Source organism: Suncus etruscus, chromosome 18 (assembly GCF_024139225.1).
Source record: "Suncus etruscus isolate mSunEtr1 chromosome 18, mSunEtr1.pri.cur, whole genome shotgun sequence".
NCBI classification, from domain to species: domain Eukaryota; kingdom Metazoa; phylum Chordata; class Mammalia; order Eulipotyphla; family Soricidae; genus Suncus; species Suncus etruscus.
The window spans coordinates 56,688,210-56,707,535 of NC_064865.1; the positions used below are offsets into that span (position 1 = coordinate 56,688,210).

General features: G+C 46.4%; 2 protein-coding genes and 1 non-coding gene across 3 annotated transcripts in view; all 3 read right to left on the bottom strand.

Annotated features, from left to right (window-relative positions):
- LOC125996117 (histone H2A type 1-B) overlaps nt 1–19,326 on the bottom strand; it is a 949,462-nt gene that overhangs the window by 747,008 nt on the left and 183,128 nt on the right. The gene's annotated exons all lie outside the window — the stretch shown is intronic.
- Nucleotides 2,922–2,995, bottom strand: TRNAI-AAU (transfer RNA isoleucine (anticodon AAU)). Its single transcript has one exon. It is a non-coding gene; the product is annotated as a tRNA-Ile (tRNA).
- On the bottom strand, nt 10,110–13,049 carry POM121L2 (POM121 transmembrane nucleoporin like 2). Its single transcript, XM_049764830.1, has one exon. It carries the CDS (start codon nt 13,047–13,049, stop codon nt 10,110–10,112), a length of 2,940 nt encoding a protein of 979 aa, XP_049620787.1.

The window sequence follows — 19,326 nt, forward strand, 5'->3', positions numbered from 1 at the left end:
TTCCTCAAGTTTCGGGGATCGACCCAAAGTTCCCCCAGATCACCGCGCCCCCGTCTTTCCTTCGACACCCCTAAGTAAGATCAGGCGCATTCGGGGCTACTTTGGGGTGCATTTCAAGCATTTTTGAAACACCCCTGGGTGGTTCTTTTAAAACCTTGTTTTATGGGGACCTGTAGACACGTGCCTAGGAGACAGAATCCTTGTGGCAACCCAGCCACCAGCTTCAGTGATTGTCAATATGTTCGTTTCTATATTTTGGCCTTTGTTGTTGTAATTATTGTTTTTACCGTTCCTTTTACAGATCATCAACAAATGCTGATTCTCAACTATAACTTTTGAAAAAGAGAAAAACACTTTTCTATTAATACAGACCATTCCAACTCCCCCACCCCTACTCCCCCCCAAATCTTCTGGTCGTTTGTTTCTCTGCTTTCCCAGCCCACACCGTCAAGGAAAATCCCTGTCCGGACATAAGTTTTCCAAACTAGATGCTCCGATGAGATTCCTCTGAGAACCTAGGAGATTCCTTCAAGATCTTGCTTCTGTAAGTAGTTGAGGGTATGTCGTCTTTGTATGAATACCAATTTTCAAAAACCCTATTAAGTTTTTATCTAAAAAAATACATTTATGTGCTTTTAAAAAATCGTTGTATGTGCTGTAAGGATGGTTGAGATGCCTAGTTTTCAGATTTGAAACGAACACTTCTATAAACACTATCATAAACAGCATTAAGCATTTAAAAAATAAGTAGTCCTATGTTTCCAGGCCACCCTTCTAAGGTGATAATGTGAAATGGCCAGCCTGTCAATGGCTAGCGGTCAAAGTGAAAATATAGAACTTTAAGAAAAGCTATCAATCACGCCAACGTGTGGCCATATAGTGTTGTCCCCAGCAAAATATGAGGGTTCTGGAAGCTCTGCATTTGACTATCAATAGTGCTGGTATGTTTTTTCTTTTGATCATTCTATTGAGTGCATCATGGTATCTTCTTTTAGTTTTAATTTATATTGCTCGATCACTATTGGGACTGGCTAAATGGTAGGCAAGCATTTATTTTTCATCCCTTTTACTCTCTCTCTAGCCTCCTCTTTATGCGAATAAAAAGACATTTAAAAACTTTTGAAATTCCAACTTGTCATATTTTATGTACACACTAAGAAAAGTTTGCCTTCTTCCATGTTGCAGATATATTCTTTTATATGTTCTTCTGAACAAGATTATTTTCTTTGAAACAAGTTGAACTTTTACCTTTTGCTTGATTTGTCTCGGTTTTATTTTTCTCCTCAAGGACAAAGGGTGTTCATTTTTATATGGCTATCTATTTGTGGAACTTGAATTAAAAATATTTCCCACGAACTATATATAATATTTTTTGTCCTTTCCAGTTGATGGTAGAAGTGTGGAACGAATTTGAGATTCTTCTGATCTCAATTTCATTATCTCTATTTATGGGACTCCACAATGCCTCTCTATTACACATTTATAGAACATTTAAAAATAGGTTGTAAAATTGCTTTAAGTAAAAATGGCCGGGTTTTTTTCCAAGATTGTTTTAGCTCTCTAAATCTTTTGAATTTTCGTATAAATTTTGGATTTACTTATGCAAAAGATGGATGGTCTTTTCATTGAGATTTTACTGAATCTAAAGATGAAAGGAAAAGTGGCAGAATGAAAAAGTGGGTGCGCTTGACTCTTCCAAATGCACAGATACGACTTATCTTTTCACTCCTTTGATTTAATTTCCCTCCCACAATCAGGTAGAGAACTGGCATGTTTTGTTAAAAACAATCCTAGGTGTTGTGACTGGTGAGGGTTTTCCACGCTCAGGAGATGCGGTGCTCAGCAGTACCAGTTTTGTGGCTCAGTTCTGGGGTCCACCAGATGTTTGGGAATCCAGGTGTTTCATATTCAAAAATATATTTCAATGTAACTTTCCTATAGTTTTCAACTAGCTGTTGAATACATATGCACGTGATTGATAGCCTACTTGATTTTTCTCTGACTGGCTAAATTAACTGATGAATTTTGAATATTTTTGTTTTTTTGGTAGAGTCATTATAATTTTTCTGTAGTAGAAGACAGCTACTTCTGGAAATCAGAAAAGTTCTGCTCTATCCTGTGCCTTCTGTTTTCATGTATTTTGTTTCTTTCTAGTGTAGAATTTTGCTCCTTTAACCTCAAGTGCTTTGTTGACATCATGTGTCAAAGAAAAGAGTTCTTGTTTCCGCTCTAAAGTGATATGTTCTCACCACTTGTCTTAATTTTAAGCAAATTTTCTCTTGGGGATGGGAATGCCAGATATGAAATTGAAGAAATTTGCGAGTGTTTATGAAAAGGAAGGAAATACTGGATTGGTCACTTGTCTTTTTTGCATGATTTGAAAACCTTCATTTCTCTTTTTGCTTTGCTAACATCACATGGATTGATTTCCAAACTGGTATCCTGGAAGCCTCATAAAATGAATTGGAAAAGCTACTTCCACGCAGCAAACGAATGGAAACGCTATGTTGAAAGCCAATTAATTGCAATATATATGTTTATGTATGTATGTATGTACATAGAGGTTCCACTATTACATAATGAAGAGAAAATGTTTCTTTGATTGTGTGTTTGAAGGTGGATGGGCTCCCAGGGGGGAGCCCCAGTGAGGATTCTCTATCCACCAGCTGGTGGTCGAGGACCAGAGTCGCAGGATGCTGAGCTGTTTCCTCCCGCGGGACCTGGGATTCTCAGGGGCCACAGAGGGGATGCTCTGGGGGGGCTCTAGGCCAAAGCCAGGGGTGAATATTAGAGATCATGGTGCCAGGACTACTAGTGCTGTAACTGTTCCTCGGCCCTAATAGACTTTTAAAAGCTCATTTAATTAGCCAGAATTGTGTAGCCAAAACCTTGCATTTATCCAAACACAGTAAAAGTTAAGTTGGCCCGTACGGGGATCGAACCCGCGACCTTGGCGTTATTAGCACCACGCTCTAACCAACTGAGCTAACCGGCCAAGACAGCTCTACTTGTCCCCAAACTCGTAGTAGTTTATAGACAACTGCAGAGAATTGTTTTCACTTTCAACAGGCATGAAGCCCAGATCCTGAAAAGTGCCAAGGTTTTCCGGGATTCTTAAGATTAGAGGAACGTCCTTCAGGGCAACGTCTTTCCTTGCCCAGAAAAATCTGGAGCAAATGGAAGACTGCGGAAAAAGTTGCGGCCCAAAGAGTTTTAACAGAAGCCTCCTCCAGGTTAGAAGATGCGGTTCCTGCTAGCAGTTGAGCAGGTTTTATTTCGCGGCTCAAGGAACATTTCCAGACGGACCTGCTTGCTCTGGGTTGCAAAACGTTCAATACACTAGACGCAAAGAAACACGCACCAGTTTGGAAATCAATCCATGTGATGCTAACAAAGCGAAGATAGAAATAAGCAAGGACGCATTCTATGATTAAGAGTGAAAATGCAGAAATAAAATAAAATGATCAGACCTGAACATCAAACCCAAAGTCAACGACAACAGAGTCTATACCTAATTCACAGCAAGCTGTCCAAGTGGGAACCAGTTACAATAGTATTCTGGGGGTAAAGGAGGGAGATGTGGGGTGCATGCTGGAAACAAGGGTGGAGGAAAGACATCACTGGTGGTGGGAATGCCCCTGATTCATTGTCACTATGGACCTTAAATATTTTTTTTTTTGGACCTTAAATATTAGTGAAAGATTTGTAGTTCACTTCGGCCACAATAAAAATAATAATAAAAACAAGAGTGAAAACGCAGAGAAGATGGCAGCACTTTCCAAATCTATCTATAAATTCAATCAATCTAAGAGAAACAAAATCTGGCCCAGGTTGTTTTGTATTGCAGACATTTAAAAAACTGGTCTTAATATTTGCAATGCAAAAAAGATCTGGAAAAGGATAAATAATGGAGGAGGCTGAAGAGGAGGAGGAGCAAAGTTGGAGGTTTTCTTCTTATTTTAAACCTGCAAAATCCAGCAACCAAAACTGTGGTGCAGGCAATAAGAATACACTTACAGATCAACTGGAAGGAATGTAGGAATCTACAAATAAGTTCCTACACTTGTCCGTTGATTTCTAGAAAATAAAAATGACAAGAGAATTCAATGAAAGGAAAGATACTTCAACAAACATTGCAGAGACAATTAGATGTAGACATAAAAAAAAATAATAAAAACAAAAACATGCAGTTGGAGGAGCCAGGAATATGGGCTGCACCCCCAGGTACCATCCAAACTACCTCCATAAAGTGAATTTGACTTATAAGTCTTGCTTTCCGTAAAAATTTTTTGCAATGACTAATAATATCTTGTGACGAGCCAATCTTCCCGACGGTTGTAACATGAGGATAAATAAAAGGTTGTTAACTGAGTCTGGCATTGGTTGTGGCCTGGGTGGAATTTTAAACAAAACCCACTCAGGCCCCTTCTGTGGTCCCGGGCCCACAAGCGGTCCTGCCACGAGAGGGCGCTGATGCTCCGCCTGCGCTCAGACCCGCCGGTGGCCTGCGCCGGGCCAGACTCCCTGGGAGTAGGTGGGCTTCGGTTTCCCTTGTACCTTTGTGGCTTTAGGCTTCAGATTTTTGGAGTGGGGTTAGTGTTTTTTGTTTTTCTCCTCGTGGACCATCTCCTTCAGCGTAATTAATTTCTTGTTCTAGTAGAAGAAAAGTTAAACTAATCTTTTCCATCAGTCCTTTGGTAAATCAGTTTACTATTGGTTGGAAATGGTCCCACCAATTTGAAGGATTTCTTTTGCTCATTTTTTTTTTATAATGTCAGACTTTGAAAGTTATATCTGTTTTAATGTGCATTCATTTAATTTCCATTTACTTTTGAGTCCTTTATTGTGATTCTATTTCGGATACTGTCTCTTCAGAATATTGTATTCTGAATTTTGTCCTTCATAGTTCAGAGATTTTGCTTTTTTTTCTTCTTGATGTATTGAAATTCTTTGGGGAGAAATGGGGAGTACAACATCACTCTCAAGGGACTATATGATGCCACTGCTCCTTCATGCAAACATGCACTCCTTTGAGTTCTCTCCCAACCCCTGAAATTCTTCATATATACCTGTACAGTTTGCATATACATGTATATACATCTCCATTGCAAATACTTCTCTTGGTTTCAAAAGAAGTCTTGAACTTTGGAGTATTGTTCTTACGAAGTCTCTTCATTTTAATAGTCAGCTATAATTTGAGATGTCAGAGCCAACCCAAGTTTGCTCTCCAGCATCTCATTTGCTTCCACCAGCCCCACCTGGGCACAGAGCCAGAAGTCAGTCCTGAGCACAGCTAGGTGTGGCCCAAATCAAATAAAACTAGATATAATTTTGGTTGTAAGAGCTTTCTTCCAAGGCTTAAATATAGTCCCATTTTTACTTTTGTTTGTTTCCGGGCCATATCTGGAAGTGCTCCAGGGAACATATGTGATACTAGGATTGAGCCAGGGTCTGCAACATGTAAGGCAAAAGCCCTGCCACTGTACTATCTCTTTGGCTTATTTTTCTTCTGATTTTTAAATTACATTTTTGATGGATTCATTAATCCATTGGAAATAAATTGGCCGATGATGCAGTTTTTGGGTGGGTAGGGTTTATCTACTTAATACAAGGTCAAATTACTTCCACTAATCTATAAAAGACTAACAACTCTCTTTTTCACATTTGGTATCCTACTCTTAGAGATCTTATCTGTTCCCAATAAAATTATTTTTGCATTTTGGTTCATACTGACAGTGCTCGGAGCTTCAGGGGTTGCTTTGGCGGGATTTGGAGGACAATATTTGGTGGGGGCTTACCAGACAAGATGGGAACTGGGTTTGGGGGTTAAGACCTGCTATACTATCTTTCTGGCCCCTCTATTTCTCACTCATAGTTTGAGTCAGTCTTCCTCTTTACTGGAATCCTCTTCCTTCATACAAGTGCATGGCTTTAGTCAGACTTCAGCTCTTTGTTCTCATGTCAACTTCTACACAGACCTCGGGTGAAACTGCAGTCCCATCTCAAACTGTCAAACTTGCTTTACCTACTTTTTGAGTTGGGTTGGTAGCAATTCATTGATTTTCTTTTCTTTCTTTTTTTTTTTAAATGTTCTTAATTTTTGCCAATTTCCCCTGCCCCTGGCTAAAATACAAGTTGACTAAGAGGAATTTTTGTTGTTACAAACATATCTCCATATTGACCAGGGAGGTAGCAGAATTGCATGTCTTTGCATGACTGAGGCCTTACAGCACTAAATCCTGAACAGTACTCCAAAATATCAAATATATAGTGTGTCTAATAACTAAAAACAGTTGCCTATAGGAATGCTGCAAAGCAGTGCTCCTGGGGCTGAGGGACCACTCCCAGCAGAAATCAGTGAAGTGATGCCGTGCTAAGGGGGACCAAGGTGTGGGGGGAGGGGGTCACCAGGGCAGTGCACAGTGGTAACCTGGTGCCCATGTGGTACTAGGGATGAAACAGAGGATCTTTCATGTGCTCTTGATCCCTCAGTAATCTTCCTAGTCCCTGCTGCCCATTCTTTTCTGAAAGAACTATTGAATGACCCATTGAACATATTACCTTTATATCCCACCCATTTAATAATCTGTTAATGGTAATAACTCTCCACTCAGATGGGGTTGGCACTGGGAGATGGGAGGCCCTGAGAAGGAGTGGAGGGCAGGCCTTCTGGGAAGGATATGATCTTCAAAAGGTTTATGTAAGATGCATGAACGGGGCAGCAAAGTATGGCTCCTGCCAACCAAACTCATCTACTCTTCCAAGTTGGCCAAGAGTTGGCTAAGAACTGCTTCCCTTCAGTGTTCCCTACCCTCTCCTACCTACAACTATGCCATCTTCTAGACTTGCTCCTGAATCCCTCCCTGTCCCACCGCCCACACACCCTATGCCACTGTTAACTGTGTTTAATAATCCTTGCTGTCTTATGATCCAGTCAGCCCAATGTGATTGTTCCAGCCTTAGTTTCACCGATGCCTACATAGTTGTCCACGCATCTCCCAGCTTCCAGGCCCTGCTAGATTCCTCTGTTCCACGTAAGTCAAAGTCCACCAAAGACAGGTTTGTCTTTCCTGCTGAAAAGCTTTTCTTAACTTTCCATTGTTTAATGGTGTCTACACTGCACAACATGGCAGACACGCATGATACTATGTCCTTCTCCAACTCAGCCTTGCCTGGTTTCTTGTAAGTTTCCAAGACCACCTCCCTGTTGTGTCTCCAAGACAGCCTATGTGTTTTCTTTGCTTTTCAGTGCCCTTTTCCCTGTGGTGTCCAGAACACACTTCAGGACAGATTTCCAGTTTGCCTCTTGCCTCCTCTGCTCTGCTTCTGTCCCCCAGCCACTTGCTCCAGAATAAAAGGTGCATTGAACAATCTTCCCACCCAACAATCACTTTCAAGACTGGAGCTGTTCTCTACCTCTGACTGTCTAGTGCAAGCAGAATAATACAAGGCATGAGTGAAGTCATCCTGGATAAACCTCAACTCTTAACACCTTCAGAACTGCAAAATAACAAAAGTCAGTTTTTGTGAGGAGCAGTAAGACCATTTCTACTACTTTTTCTCTCATCTTCACGCCCCCACTCCCTAGGAGACCGAGGCCTCCTGTGTGGAGCATCCTAGAAGGTTAGTGTCAAAAATACCCTTGACAGAAACCTTTGATTTTCAATGTGGCGGAAGTGAACACTCTGCAGCCAGTAGGGTTTCAGACTCAAATGAGTTGGACTCACTGGGTGTCCTTAGAGAAATTTTTAAATATCTCCCCTGGCATCCATGTGAGTTTAATAGTAATTTCCAAAATATTCTTTAGCAACTTATTTTTAGCAACCTATGTTTGGTGGCTTTTTCTGATTAGGCCTCTTCAAAGATATCCAGAAAAGAGGAAAGGAAACTAGCAGCTCCTTCTCACACCCAGATACCACCTGCTCTCTTTTTTCCTGAGCAATTATTCCTCTTAAAATACTCTGATCTTGGGGCCGGAGAGATAGCATGGAGGTAAGGCGTTTGCCTCTCATGCAGGAGGTCATCGGTTCGAATCCCGGCGTCCCATATATGGTCCTCCCGTGCCTGCCAGGAGCAACTTCTGAGCCTGGAGCCAGGAATAACCCCTGAGCACTGCCGGGTGTGACCCAAAAACCACAAAAAAAAAAAAAAAAAAAAAAAAAAACTCTGATCTTGGCTTTTTCCTCTTTGGTTCTCTCTTAAACATCGATTCCTGGGGCCGGGCGGTGGCGCTCGAGGTAAGGTGCCTGCCTTACCTGCGCTAGCCTAGGAGACGGACCGCGGTTCGATCCCCCGGCGCCCCATATGGTCCCCCAAGCCAGGAGCGACTTCTGAGCGCATAGCCAGGAGTAACCCCTGAGCGTCACCGGGTGTGGCCCAAAAACCAAAAAAAAAAAAAAAAAAAAAAAACATCGATTCCTGTTTTTCTCCACTTATACTTCTAGAAGTAAATTATGTTCATGAAAGCTATTTTGGGGGGGGGTGGTACACCCTTTTGATGCTCAGGGTTACTCCTGGCTAAGCGCTCAGAAATCATCTCTGGCTTTGATGCTCAGGGTTACTCCTGGTTAAGCACTCAGAAATTGCCCCTGGCTTGGGGGGGACCATATGGGACGCCGGGGGATCGAACTGCAGTCCTTCCTTGGCTAGCGCTTGCGAGGCAGACACCTTACCTCTAGCACCACCTCGCCGGCCCCTCATAAAACCTATTTTGCTTCAGTTAAAAAAAGAGAATATTTTAAAAAGAGAGAAAATACTTTTACTAAAGAGCCCCAAGGATCAGCCCTGGCAGAAGTGACTGGCACTGCTGGGCCCTTGCAGTTGGCCAGGTCTAGAAACCTTTACCTGCTCTATGGACAGTGCTCTGATCTTCAAAGGCAATTCTCCAAACTTAGTGGGAAGGGAAGAGACCAAGCTTCCATGTCAACTCAACTCTCAGGTGAGTGGTCCGGGATGCCAGGGCAAGCAGGAAATGGTCCATTCAAGTCTGGAGGAAATGGGCAAAGTGTCCCTTTTTGCTCAGGGGTTACTCCTGGCTCTCAGAAATTATTCCTAGCAGATTCGGGGAACCGTATGGAATGCCAGAGTTGAAACTCAGGTCAGCAACATGCAAAGCACACACTCTACCCGTTGTGCTATCAGTCAGGCCTCCATGTGCCCCCCCCCCCCCTTTCTGGCAGGAGGAATGCCTTCTGCCATCTGACCCAGCAGCCAGGGCTAATCGCTGACCTGCTAGTCTTCCAAGAACTTAATCAGTGAAGTGTAAGATCAGTTGAAATATGCTTCTTGGAGAAAGAGGCCCAAACATCAAGGTGAGGAGTTGGCATATAGGTCTCTTCAAAGATTTGCCATTGATTCTCTGAGACAAGTAGGGTTAAAGGTCAAATTATATCAACTTATCCTCAAGGAAGCCACTGAGGAAACAGCAACAAGGAGTGACTACCTGGTCTTCCCCAGGGGAATAAAACTAGCAGTGCTCAGGGATGACACCTGTCTGTGCTCAAGGATCATTCAAGGGCTTGAGGGACCATATGTGGTATTAAGGAATGTCAGTAACATGCAAAACAAGTGCCTTACCCACTGTACTACCACTCTTACCCCAAAAGGGAATGACTTCTTGTTTCGGGCTTACTCCAGGCTCTGCACTCAGGAAACACTGACAGTATTGGGGGACCACATGGGATGCCAGGGAATCGAACTCGGCTGGACCACGTGCAAGGCCAATACCCTCTCCCTTGGACCCCAAGAAATCACTTTTGCGGGCGAAATAAAAGCCAGTTAAGATTTTGAGAGAATCTATTGCTCCTTCCAAATAGGCCACAGGGGCTGCGGGGTAATGGGCTACCTGCCAAGGCTGGTCCCAGGGAAGGAACAACGGTTCTGGGCTCCCACCAGATACGCTCGTGGGTTATGTGAGGAAGGCAAAGAGGGTTCAACCCAGTTTCCTTCCCACCTTTCTAGTGGGAACAAGAAAGTGGATTGGGAACCAAGGGGTGGAGAGCTCTTGCCTGCAGACTGAGGCGTATTAACGGTGCAGAATAGGAAGAAACCAAGGTTCCACAGAGGAAACTGTGGGCCCGACTGAAAGTTGGGGGGAATGAGAGACAGGACTATTTCTTGTGGCTATTGCGCCTTCGGGAGTGTCCCTGGTCCCTGTGCCTTGAAGTTTTAGATTTGATGCCAATGGAAAACGATTTGACAGGACCTCTGCCGAGAGCACTGGGGGCGGCTGAAGGGGGCACCCCTGAACCCTGGCCGCTTCCCACCTTAGCTGGCCCTGGGGCAAGAGTGGTCTGAGCAAAAGAGGTGAAGGCCCCAAAAGCGATTTTCCCCAGAGAAAATTTGGACCCCCCGAAGGCAGACACTGAGCTCTGGCTGCCCTGGCCTGGAATGTTCTGGCTCCAGTTGCTTCCAAAAGGGGGGACCAGACCCACAGTCCCGCTTTGAATGGGCCCCATGTTGGAAGCGCCCATCTTGTCCGATGAGTTTGTCCCACTGAGTCCGCTCTCCACACAGTCCATTGGGGTCTCTAAGCCCCCGAAAGCAAACGGTCGTGGGGCTGTGCTACCGAACACAGAGCCAGAAGGCCCCCTCTGGGGGGCCTGAGACACAACCCCCAAAGCAGATGTGCCAGCCTGAGGGAGGGGGAGACTCGATGCCATTTTGCTGCCCCAGGCGGGCTGGATACTGGTGGAAAGGGGGAAGGAGGGAACCGCTGAAAGGGTCCCCCTGAAGATGGGGCCTGCTGAAGTCAGTGTGTGTGCAGAATTTGGGGTAGCTCCGGAGGGCACGCTTGGCTTCTGACTCTGTGCAGACCCCACGGCTCCCACAGACGGTGGGAAAGGAGGTCTGGCGCTTGTCTGCAGGGTTGTGGGGAGCGATGTAGTCGCTGTGGAAATTCTGGCTGACACGGCGGGCGGTGCTGGGGTGACCGGATTGGAGACTGGCTGAAGGCCCCCCAGCTGCTCCTGACCGGAGGTGCTTTTGTTGGAGGAGATGGGCACAGTGCTGGGGACAACCTGGTTCAAGATGGTGACGGTTTGCACGGTGGGAATGGTGGAGTTCCGGGGGGCTGAGAAGACAAAGCCTGCCGTGGGCAAGGAGAAACTGGTGGCACCCACATCCTGCGGGACCTGCGTGGCACCAGTTTGGGGGGTGCCAGCTAGGCTGGAGGCCACGACCGTGCCCTGGAGGTGGTGGGGAGACGAACCATTCTGGAGATGGAGAGATGAAGCCAACGGCGTGGCTTGAGGAGATTCCTTGGTGCCAAAGATGGGCTTGAAGGTGTAAGGTAAGACAGTCGGAGTCGTCGAAGCTGTTGGGGCTCCTCTGGGGACCCCAGAAGATGTGGATGGGAGCCCCAAACTGGGTTTGGACACGGAGGAGTCCGAAGTTGCAGCTGGAGGCAGAGATGCAGGAGGAGGGGGAACGGGATTACTCAACCCCCCAGGAAAATCACTTTGCCTAGCAGGAGGCGCAGGACTGTCCCTCGGAAGGTGTTGGGGCCTGGGAAACCCTTCAGCCTTAGGCTTTGGGGGTGACTTCGAGGCATCCGAGACTGGTGAAGTGGAAGAATCAGGGGTGACGAAGACAGCAGCAGCTTTGGGCTTGGAATCTGAGGAAGATTCTGTCTGTGAAGTGGAAGAATCAGGGGTGACCAAGACAGAAGCAGCAGCTTTGGGCTTGGCATCTGAGGAAGATTCTGACTGTTGACTTGGCAAGCTGGGGCGCTTTGGAGGAGTCTGGGCCGCACCAATGGCACCTGCAGAAAACTGGGGGACACCTGAAGGTGCTGGGGTCTGCCGGCTTTTCTTTAAACTTTCCAGCAGAAGCTCTAAGGCCGGGGCCAGCGCTGTGTGGGCAGAGGCCAAGCTGTGAGCCAGGGCATCTGGCGGTTTCTGAGGGCTAGAGTTGGCCGTGGTGACCCCAGACCTGCCCTTTTGGGCTGGGCCGCTCTGCCGGTTTCCAGTCTGGTTCCGCGTAGACAAAGCATCACCCAATGGGACCTTTGCGGATTGGGGTGTCGGGTCCCCAGGGCTGCCGCTCAACATCGGAACCTTTGGGTCTGATGGTCCAGACCTACTGGTATCTTTTCGTGTCTTGTCCATCTTCAGGGGCGCCGAAACAGGAACCCCAGGACTTTTCCCTGGCCTCTTTACAGGCCACTCTGGGGTCTGGGGGGATGCGCTTCTCTTCCTGGGCTGCTTAAACTGTCCCAGAGAGCTGTAGGAGCTGCTGATGGCGTTTCTGTGGGCGCTCGGGGCCCCCAAAAGGTGGTCGCTGGCCAAGGAGCAGCTACTGGCCGCCCTCCGCAAGGCCTGATCAGAGCGCTGGCTGGCACGAAGGCCGCGCTGCAGGGGACCCGGCCGGGGCGCGTAGGAAGGAAAGTGGCCTCTTCTTTCCAGGACCCTGAAGGCCGAGGGCCTCTTCGGGGGGGCCCGGGGGTCCAGGGGGTCTGTGAAGAGGTGTGACCCCCGCTGCACCTTCCCTAGGCCGCTGTCTCGCAGCACGCTCAGCACCGTCTCCTTGGCACAAGGGTTCGGGCTGGGGGTCTTCTCCAGGGCATTCGCACCTGCCAAGGTGACCACCTCGGCCGGGGGCGCGGCGGGGGACACTCTGGGCTGTCTCAGCCTCTCCGGGGGCGCGATCTGGACCGTCACGGGGCTCCAGACCCTCTTGGGGTGCCTGAGAGCCCAGAGGCTGCGCTTCAAGTAGCATTCCCACCAGTCGGCGGGCAGGGACCTGATGCACCCGGCGGCCTTGCGCTGCGGGAAGCGCACCCAGGCCTCCCCCAGCCTCCGGGCGGCGGGCTGCGACGGGTCCCAGTCCGGGGGCCGCTGGGCCGGCCGGTGCCGGGGCACGGGGTGGGCCCGGTGGATGAGCTGCACCCGGTGCACTTGGCGCAGGGGCTGGGCCGGCCGCTGCAGGGCCGAGCGCTGGCTCAGGTCGCTGTTGCGGGCCGGGGCCGGGGTCGGATCTGGGGTCCGGGCCGTGGCCCGGGCCGGGGCCGAGGGCCACGGCAGGCCCTGCCTGCCCAAGTAGCTGCCCATGGCGAGCGAGGGGCGCCGGCCCGGGGCCTCTGTCGTGCGCGGCTCGGCGCCCCGACGGGCGGGCGTTCCGGCGACGGTTGGAGGGGTCCCCGCGCGGCCAGGTCGGGCCGGCCGGCCGGGGCGCGGGCCAGGACGCACACGCGGCCGACTAGGAGCGCGTGGGACCCGGTTCCAGGCCCCCGCGTCGCCATCGGTCGGTCCCGGCACGACGAGGCCGCCTCCTCTAACCCTGCGGCTGGTCTTGGGGCAAAGAAGGTGGGGGGGTGATGGATCTGCACCCCTTCGTTGGAACCCACTTTGGAAAGCTCGATCTTGTTTTAAGGGATCCACTTGGTATCGACTTTGAAAGTTCAATCTTGCTTTAAGGGATCCACTTGGGACTGACTTTTGAAAGTCCAATCTTGTTTTAAGAGAGCCATAAGGGATCCACTTGGGATCGTCTTTTGAAAGTTCAGTCTTGTTTTAAGGGATCCATTTGGGACTGACTTTTAAAAGTCCAATCTTGTTTTAAGAGAGCCACAAGGGATCCACTTGGGATCGACTTTTGAAAGTTCAGTCTTGTTTTAAGGAATCCTTTTGGGACTGACTTTTGAAAGTCCGATCTTGTTTTAAGGGATCCGCTTGGAATCGACCTTTGAAAGTTCAGTCTTGTTTTCTGCGGGCCGTGAGTTTGAGACACCCTGTTTAAGGGATCCACTCGGGACCGACTCTTGACAGCTCAGTGTTTTTTAAAGGGATCCACTTGGGATCTACTTTTGAAAGCTCTATCTTGTTTTAAGGGATTCTCTTGGGACCGACTTTTGAAAGTCCAATCTTGTTGTAAGGATCCTCTTGGGATCGACTTTTGAAAGTTCAGTCTTGTTTTAAGGGATCCACAAGGAATCCACTTGGGACTGACTTTTGAAAGTCCAATCTCGTTGTAAGGGACCCCCTTGGGATCGACTTTTGAAAGTTCAGTCTTGTTTTAAGGGATCCACTTGGATCCACTTGTGCGTCAGACGATTTTGAGATTTTTCAGACTGGGACTCGCCCCCAGAATGGGACCCTGGTTTGGATGAAAATATTCAGCTAGCTGCACATGAAAGCAGGACCTTAAGGGATTTGTGGGGGAAAGAACATTGATTCTTTGGTTTCTCCAAAGAATTTTGGTTTGGATATTGATGTTGTTTCCTATTCTTTTCTTTTTCTTTTTGCGCTTTGTTATGTTTTTATTTTAGAATTGTGGTTACTATGTGGTGATTGTCTTTATTGCTGTAGTGCTCACTGAATTTTTTTATTTGATATTTCCCATTGTATTGTTGCGGTGTTTCGCTTCCTTTTTCTCTTTCTTCTCTCAAACTGAGGTTGAGAGCCTCTAGAAGGACTCTGCCCATTTTCGGTTTATTTGATTTTTTTTTTTTTTTTTTTTTTTTGGTTTTTGGGTCTCACCCGGCAGTGCTCAGGAGTTACTCCTGGCTCCATGCTCAGAAGTCGCTCCTGGCGAGCACGGGGGACCATATGGGACGCCGGGATTCGAACCGATGACCTTTTGCATGAGAGGCAAACGCCTTACCTCCATGCTATCTCTCCGGCCCCTATTTGATTTTCCCCCCCATTTTATTGCTTTTCTTTTCGTCAAACAAAACCACATAACTTGAACTATCTAGTTCTGCCTCTCCAAGTTCGCCTTCTGTTTTCACCTCTGAAAAAGTGATTTACTTCTTGTTTCAAGGGAGCCTATGTAGAAAATAGTATTTTTGTTTGTATTTTATTTTTTCCTAATTTTATTTATTTTTTTCTAATTGTTTTCTTTTTCTTCTTTCTTTATTTTATTAAGGTGGAGGTTTGGGTCATACCCAGCCACACTAAGTGGTTACTTACTCCTGGCTCTGCTCTCAGAAATCCCTCCTGGCAGGCCTGGGGGACCATATGGGATGTCGGGATTCCAACCACCATCCTTGCTTGCAAGGCAAATGCCCTATCGCTGTGCCATCTCCCCAGCCTTCTAATTGTTTTCTAAATGATATTTTATTCTTCCAAATAAATTGTGTATGTCTTTTGATAAAACAGATAAGCTTGATATATTTTTCTTATTTCTTAATTAATTGAAATGAGTTGCTTCCTTTTTCATGATACGGAAATATGTAGATAAGGGGCCAGAGCCTTAGTCCAGCGGGTAGGGCTCTTGCCTTGTATACAGCCAACTGGTGATCAATCCCCGGCATCCCATATGTTCAATCCCCTAAAAACCACCAGGAGTTCCTGAGCATAGAGCCAGGAGTAATTCCGGAGCTCCGCTGGGTGTGGCTGATCCCCAAACAAAAATAAAATTTATGAATGTACTTTTGAAAGAACTTTATTCAGTAAATGAGACCCTAATGGGCTTACAGTTGATTTCCAGAAGGTGAGAAGAATTTAGGGGGTGACTCTGCATTTAATACTGAACTTTTCTTTTGAGACATTCAAGTTTGATTATAAGAAATAAACAAAGGTAAGGGAATAACAAAGCACCAAAACTTAATATTAGACAAGCAAATGAAATCAAATCAAAGCACACTGAATTACTACTATCCATCTAGCAGAATATCAAATTAAAAAGTGCATAAATCATTACAACCACTTTAGAAGTCTGCTTGAAAAAAATTTTTTTTGTTTTTTGGGCCACACCCGTTTGATGCTCAGGGGTTACTCCTGGCTAAGCACTCAGAAATTGCCCCTGGCTTGGGGGGACCATATGGGACGCGGGGGGGGGGGGGGGTGTCGAACCGTGGTCTTGATCTTTCCTTGGCTAGTGCTTGCAAGGCAGATACCTTACCTCTAGCGCCACCTCGCCGGCGCCTGAAAATATTTTTTAAAAGTACTATCTTGGGGGCCCGGAGAGATAGCACAGCGGTGTTTGCCTTGCAAACAGCCGATACAGGACCAAAGGTGGTTGGTTCGAATCCCGGTGTCCCATATGGTCCCCCGTGTCCCCCGTGCCTGCCAGGAGCTATTTCTGAGCAGACAGCCAGGAGTAACCCCTGAGCACCGCCGGGTGTGGCCCAAAAAACAAAAACAAACAAACAAACAAAAAAAAGTACTATCTTGGGGTCAAGGAAAGGTATGGCTTCAACCATCCCCAGATATACATTTTATTCATATCTTACAGTGTTGGACTCTTGCAGACCCATATTGAACCAACAGTCCCACATCCATATGTAGACCAGGCCATACTAGTTTTTATTTACTTGAAATTGTTCCAGATTAGCAACAACATGAATGTTTTTCACCAACGGACTAGACTAGATAAATCATATCATATAAACACATTAGAATATTCTGCTGCCTTAGAAATGAGGAAGCGACTCTCACATTTAATTGCATACATTAAATAAGATATACACAACAGTGTACAAATAATGATTCCATTGACATCAACCCATTTGGGGGGTTATTGGGCCACACCCAGTGATCTCCTCAGTTTAGGGAGACTATATGTAGTATTAGGGATTAAACCAGGACTGGCTGAATGCAAGACAAATTGCCTTAACCTCTATTACTACCTTTCCAGCCCGAGTTCAGTTTTATAGACAGGAAAAACTAAACTTTAACCACAAAACAAGAATGTTGGTAAGTTACCTTAGAAGAGAAAGGGTGTAAGTATTAAAGAGATATGAAGGGCTTCTAAGGAAACAAACAAAAAAAACCTGAAAGGGAAAGAGAAATAACACAGAGAGAATCTGTCATCAGAAGTGTTTGCTTTTAGAGCATTTATTTATTTATTTATGGAAGCAAATACACTTGAATTTCAGCAGTTCCTAAACCAAGGGCAAGTGAAGTCACTAGGATGAGTCCAGAATGGAGACACAAACCCCCAGCACACAGCACACAGTGGAAAATGCTTCAATCCATATTATCTAAAATCCCCAGTAAACTGCAGGGGAAAGTTAAGTCTTGTCACTTAAGAATCTTTGGAGTAAAGGAAGCAGAATAAACCCCCAAAACCAAGAAATCAAAGCCACAAAGGCACCTCTGGTGACACACAAGTTCTAGGTTTCCTGGAGTGCTCAGGGAGCCTCCAGTCCTTCATCTCTTTTCAGGCTCACTTAGCTATTATTATATTGTCTCACTTAGCTATTGTGGTAACAAATGACTCCCAATATGGTGGTTGAAAGCAAAACACACGTGTCCTTTCATAGGATGAAAAGTCCAAAGCTGAGAAGTGTCTTACCTCAGGAATCCACCTCAGGGACTCTCAGAAAGTTGCAATCAAGGAATCTGCTCTGGTCCTCTTGAGTCTGGTCAGGAACAGGAAATTCCCTTTTCCAAACTCGGCTGAGTGTGGCACCATCTCATATGGGTTTCCCCTTAGGGCTGCTCACGACCTCCTGTAAAGCCGGATCCATTACTTAAGTTGGGGGCCAGGGAGACCGTTCAAAGGGCTGGAGCAAATGCTGAACCCTTGGGTTTCCTCCCCAGCACCTGATCCCCTAGCTGTGAAGGAGCAGCTGAGTAAGGGACCAAGTGTGGTACTGAAACAACAATATTACTTGTGTTGCTTATTCAATACCAACTCTGCCTCTAGATGCTCTAAGGAGACGCACACATGATTAGCAAGAGGTGTTCATTACAGAGTATCATGGAGAAGGTAGTAATTAAGTGTCTGCCTTATGAACATGTTCCTGCCACAGGCAAGACACCCCAGCTCCCAAGAAACCCCAGAGATCTCAGAAACTTACTACTTGAATCACATTCAGGTGTGTATGATGTGTCTGAGGTGTTTGGGTCTAGTCTGAGCACATCCCTTCTTGTACACAGTGAGAAAGGGACCCTGGACAACAGGGAAGTAGTTATGACACCCCTTTTTCCCAGGGTGAGGCTTTGGGCCTTCTGCCATTCCAGTGAAACTGAATCTTTTACCTCAGATCATTGGCAAGGACTAAGTGTTGGCACAAGTGTAGTCCCATATTCTGTGTGGTAATGGTTCTCACCAGTCAGCTGGTTTTTGCTGTTTGTACCTGCCTGAAAGGGCTTGCTAACCTACATAGAAGAAGTATAATTAACATCAACTCAACAAGCTTGGTTTACTCAACTCTTTGTCAAAGGTGAGGCCTACTGGTTGGTTTTAGTAAAAAATGATTTGTTGTGTATGTAAACATTTTATGAGATTATTATGTTACTGACCCTACCCTGATCAGTGATTATGCCCTACCTTAGGGTGTGACCTGGCATTCTGCCCCCACCCTAGGATGGTACCTGATTCTGCTTCCACCATTGGGTGGTACCTGATTCTGGGGCATAAAGCAAGGGTCTATGGAAGGTGAGGGGCTTTTTTCCTGGGGCCTATTCTTAGGCCTTTTGGCTTCGGCCTCTTCACGGAATAAAGAGCTGTTTTCTTTGGAAGCCTGACTGCCTGTTGGCTTTCTTCCCGCCGTATTCACCTCAGAACCACTGTCTGAACAGGGTAACAGGCGCGTGGTCCGAGCTGGAGGAGAAAGGCCTCATCCTCTATCCCTCCATCAGTCAACCTCATCAGGGGCTGATTTGCAACAATGATTAATTCTCAGTATGGTTCTATTCACTGGCCTTCAACCTTTCTGATGACAAACAGATGACAAGCAAAAATAAAAACCAAGCAGAGGAAACAGAGATAGTCTAGTGGGTAGAGCATCTGTTTTGCATGTGGCTGACCCAAGTTCAACCCTGAAGCACTGACAAAAGTGATCTCTGAGCCCAGAGCCAGAAGTGAGCCCTAAACAACACCAGGTGTGGCACACGAAGTCAGGTGTAAGCCCTAAGCACTGTCTTAGCCCAACTACCAATACCAAAACCACCACCACCACCACCACCACCACCACAACAACAACAACAACAACAACAAAACCAAGCTGGGGAAGTGAAAAGCAATCAGTTGAGAGGAGGAGTTAGAATCTTTTTTGGACAAACATTTACTGAAAGAAAAATGTAAGTCAGTCACAAGGTAGAGTCTTTATTCTCTTTTTTTTTGGGGGGGGGGGCAGCCCGGTTTGATGTTCAGGGGTTACTCCTGGCTAAGTGCTCAGAAATTGCCCCTGGCTTGGGGGGACCATATGAGATGCCGGAAGATCGAACTGCGGCCACAATCTTTCCTTGGCAAGCGCTTGCAAGGCAGACACCTTACCTCTAGCGCCACCTCTCCAGCCCCTTTATTTTCTTAATTTCACTAATTTTAGGCTATTATTACCTTTTCCAAAAACTTTTTCAACTTGGAATTCCTTGGGTATATTTTTTCAGTGGATCCCTAACATTTTTTCAAGTACTTACCAAGACTGCACATTGT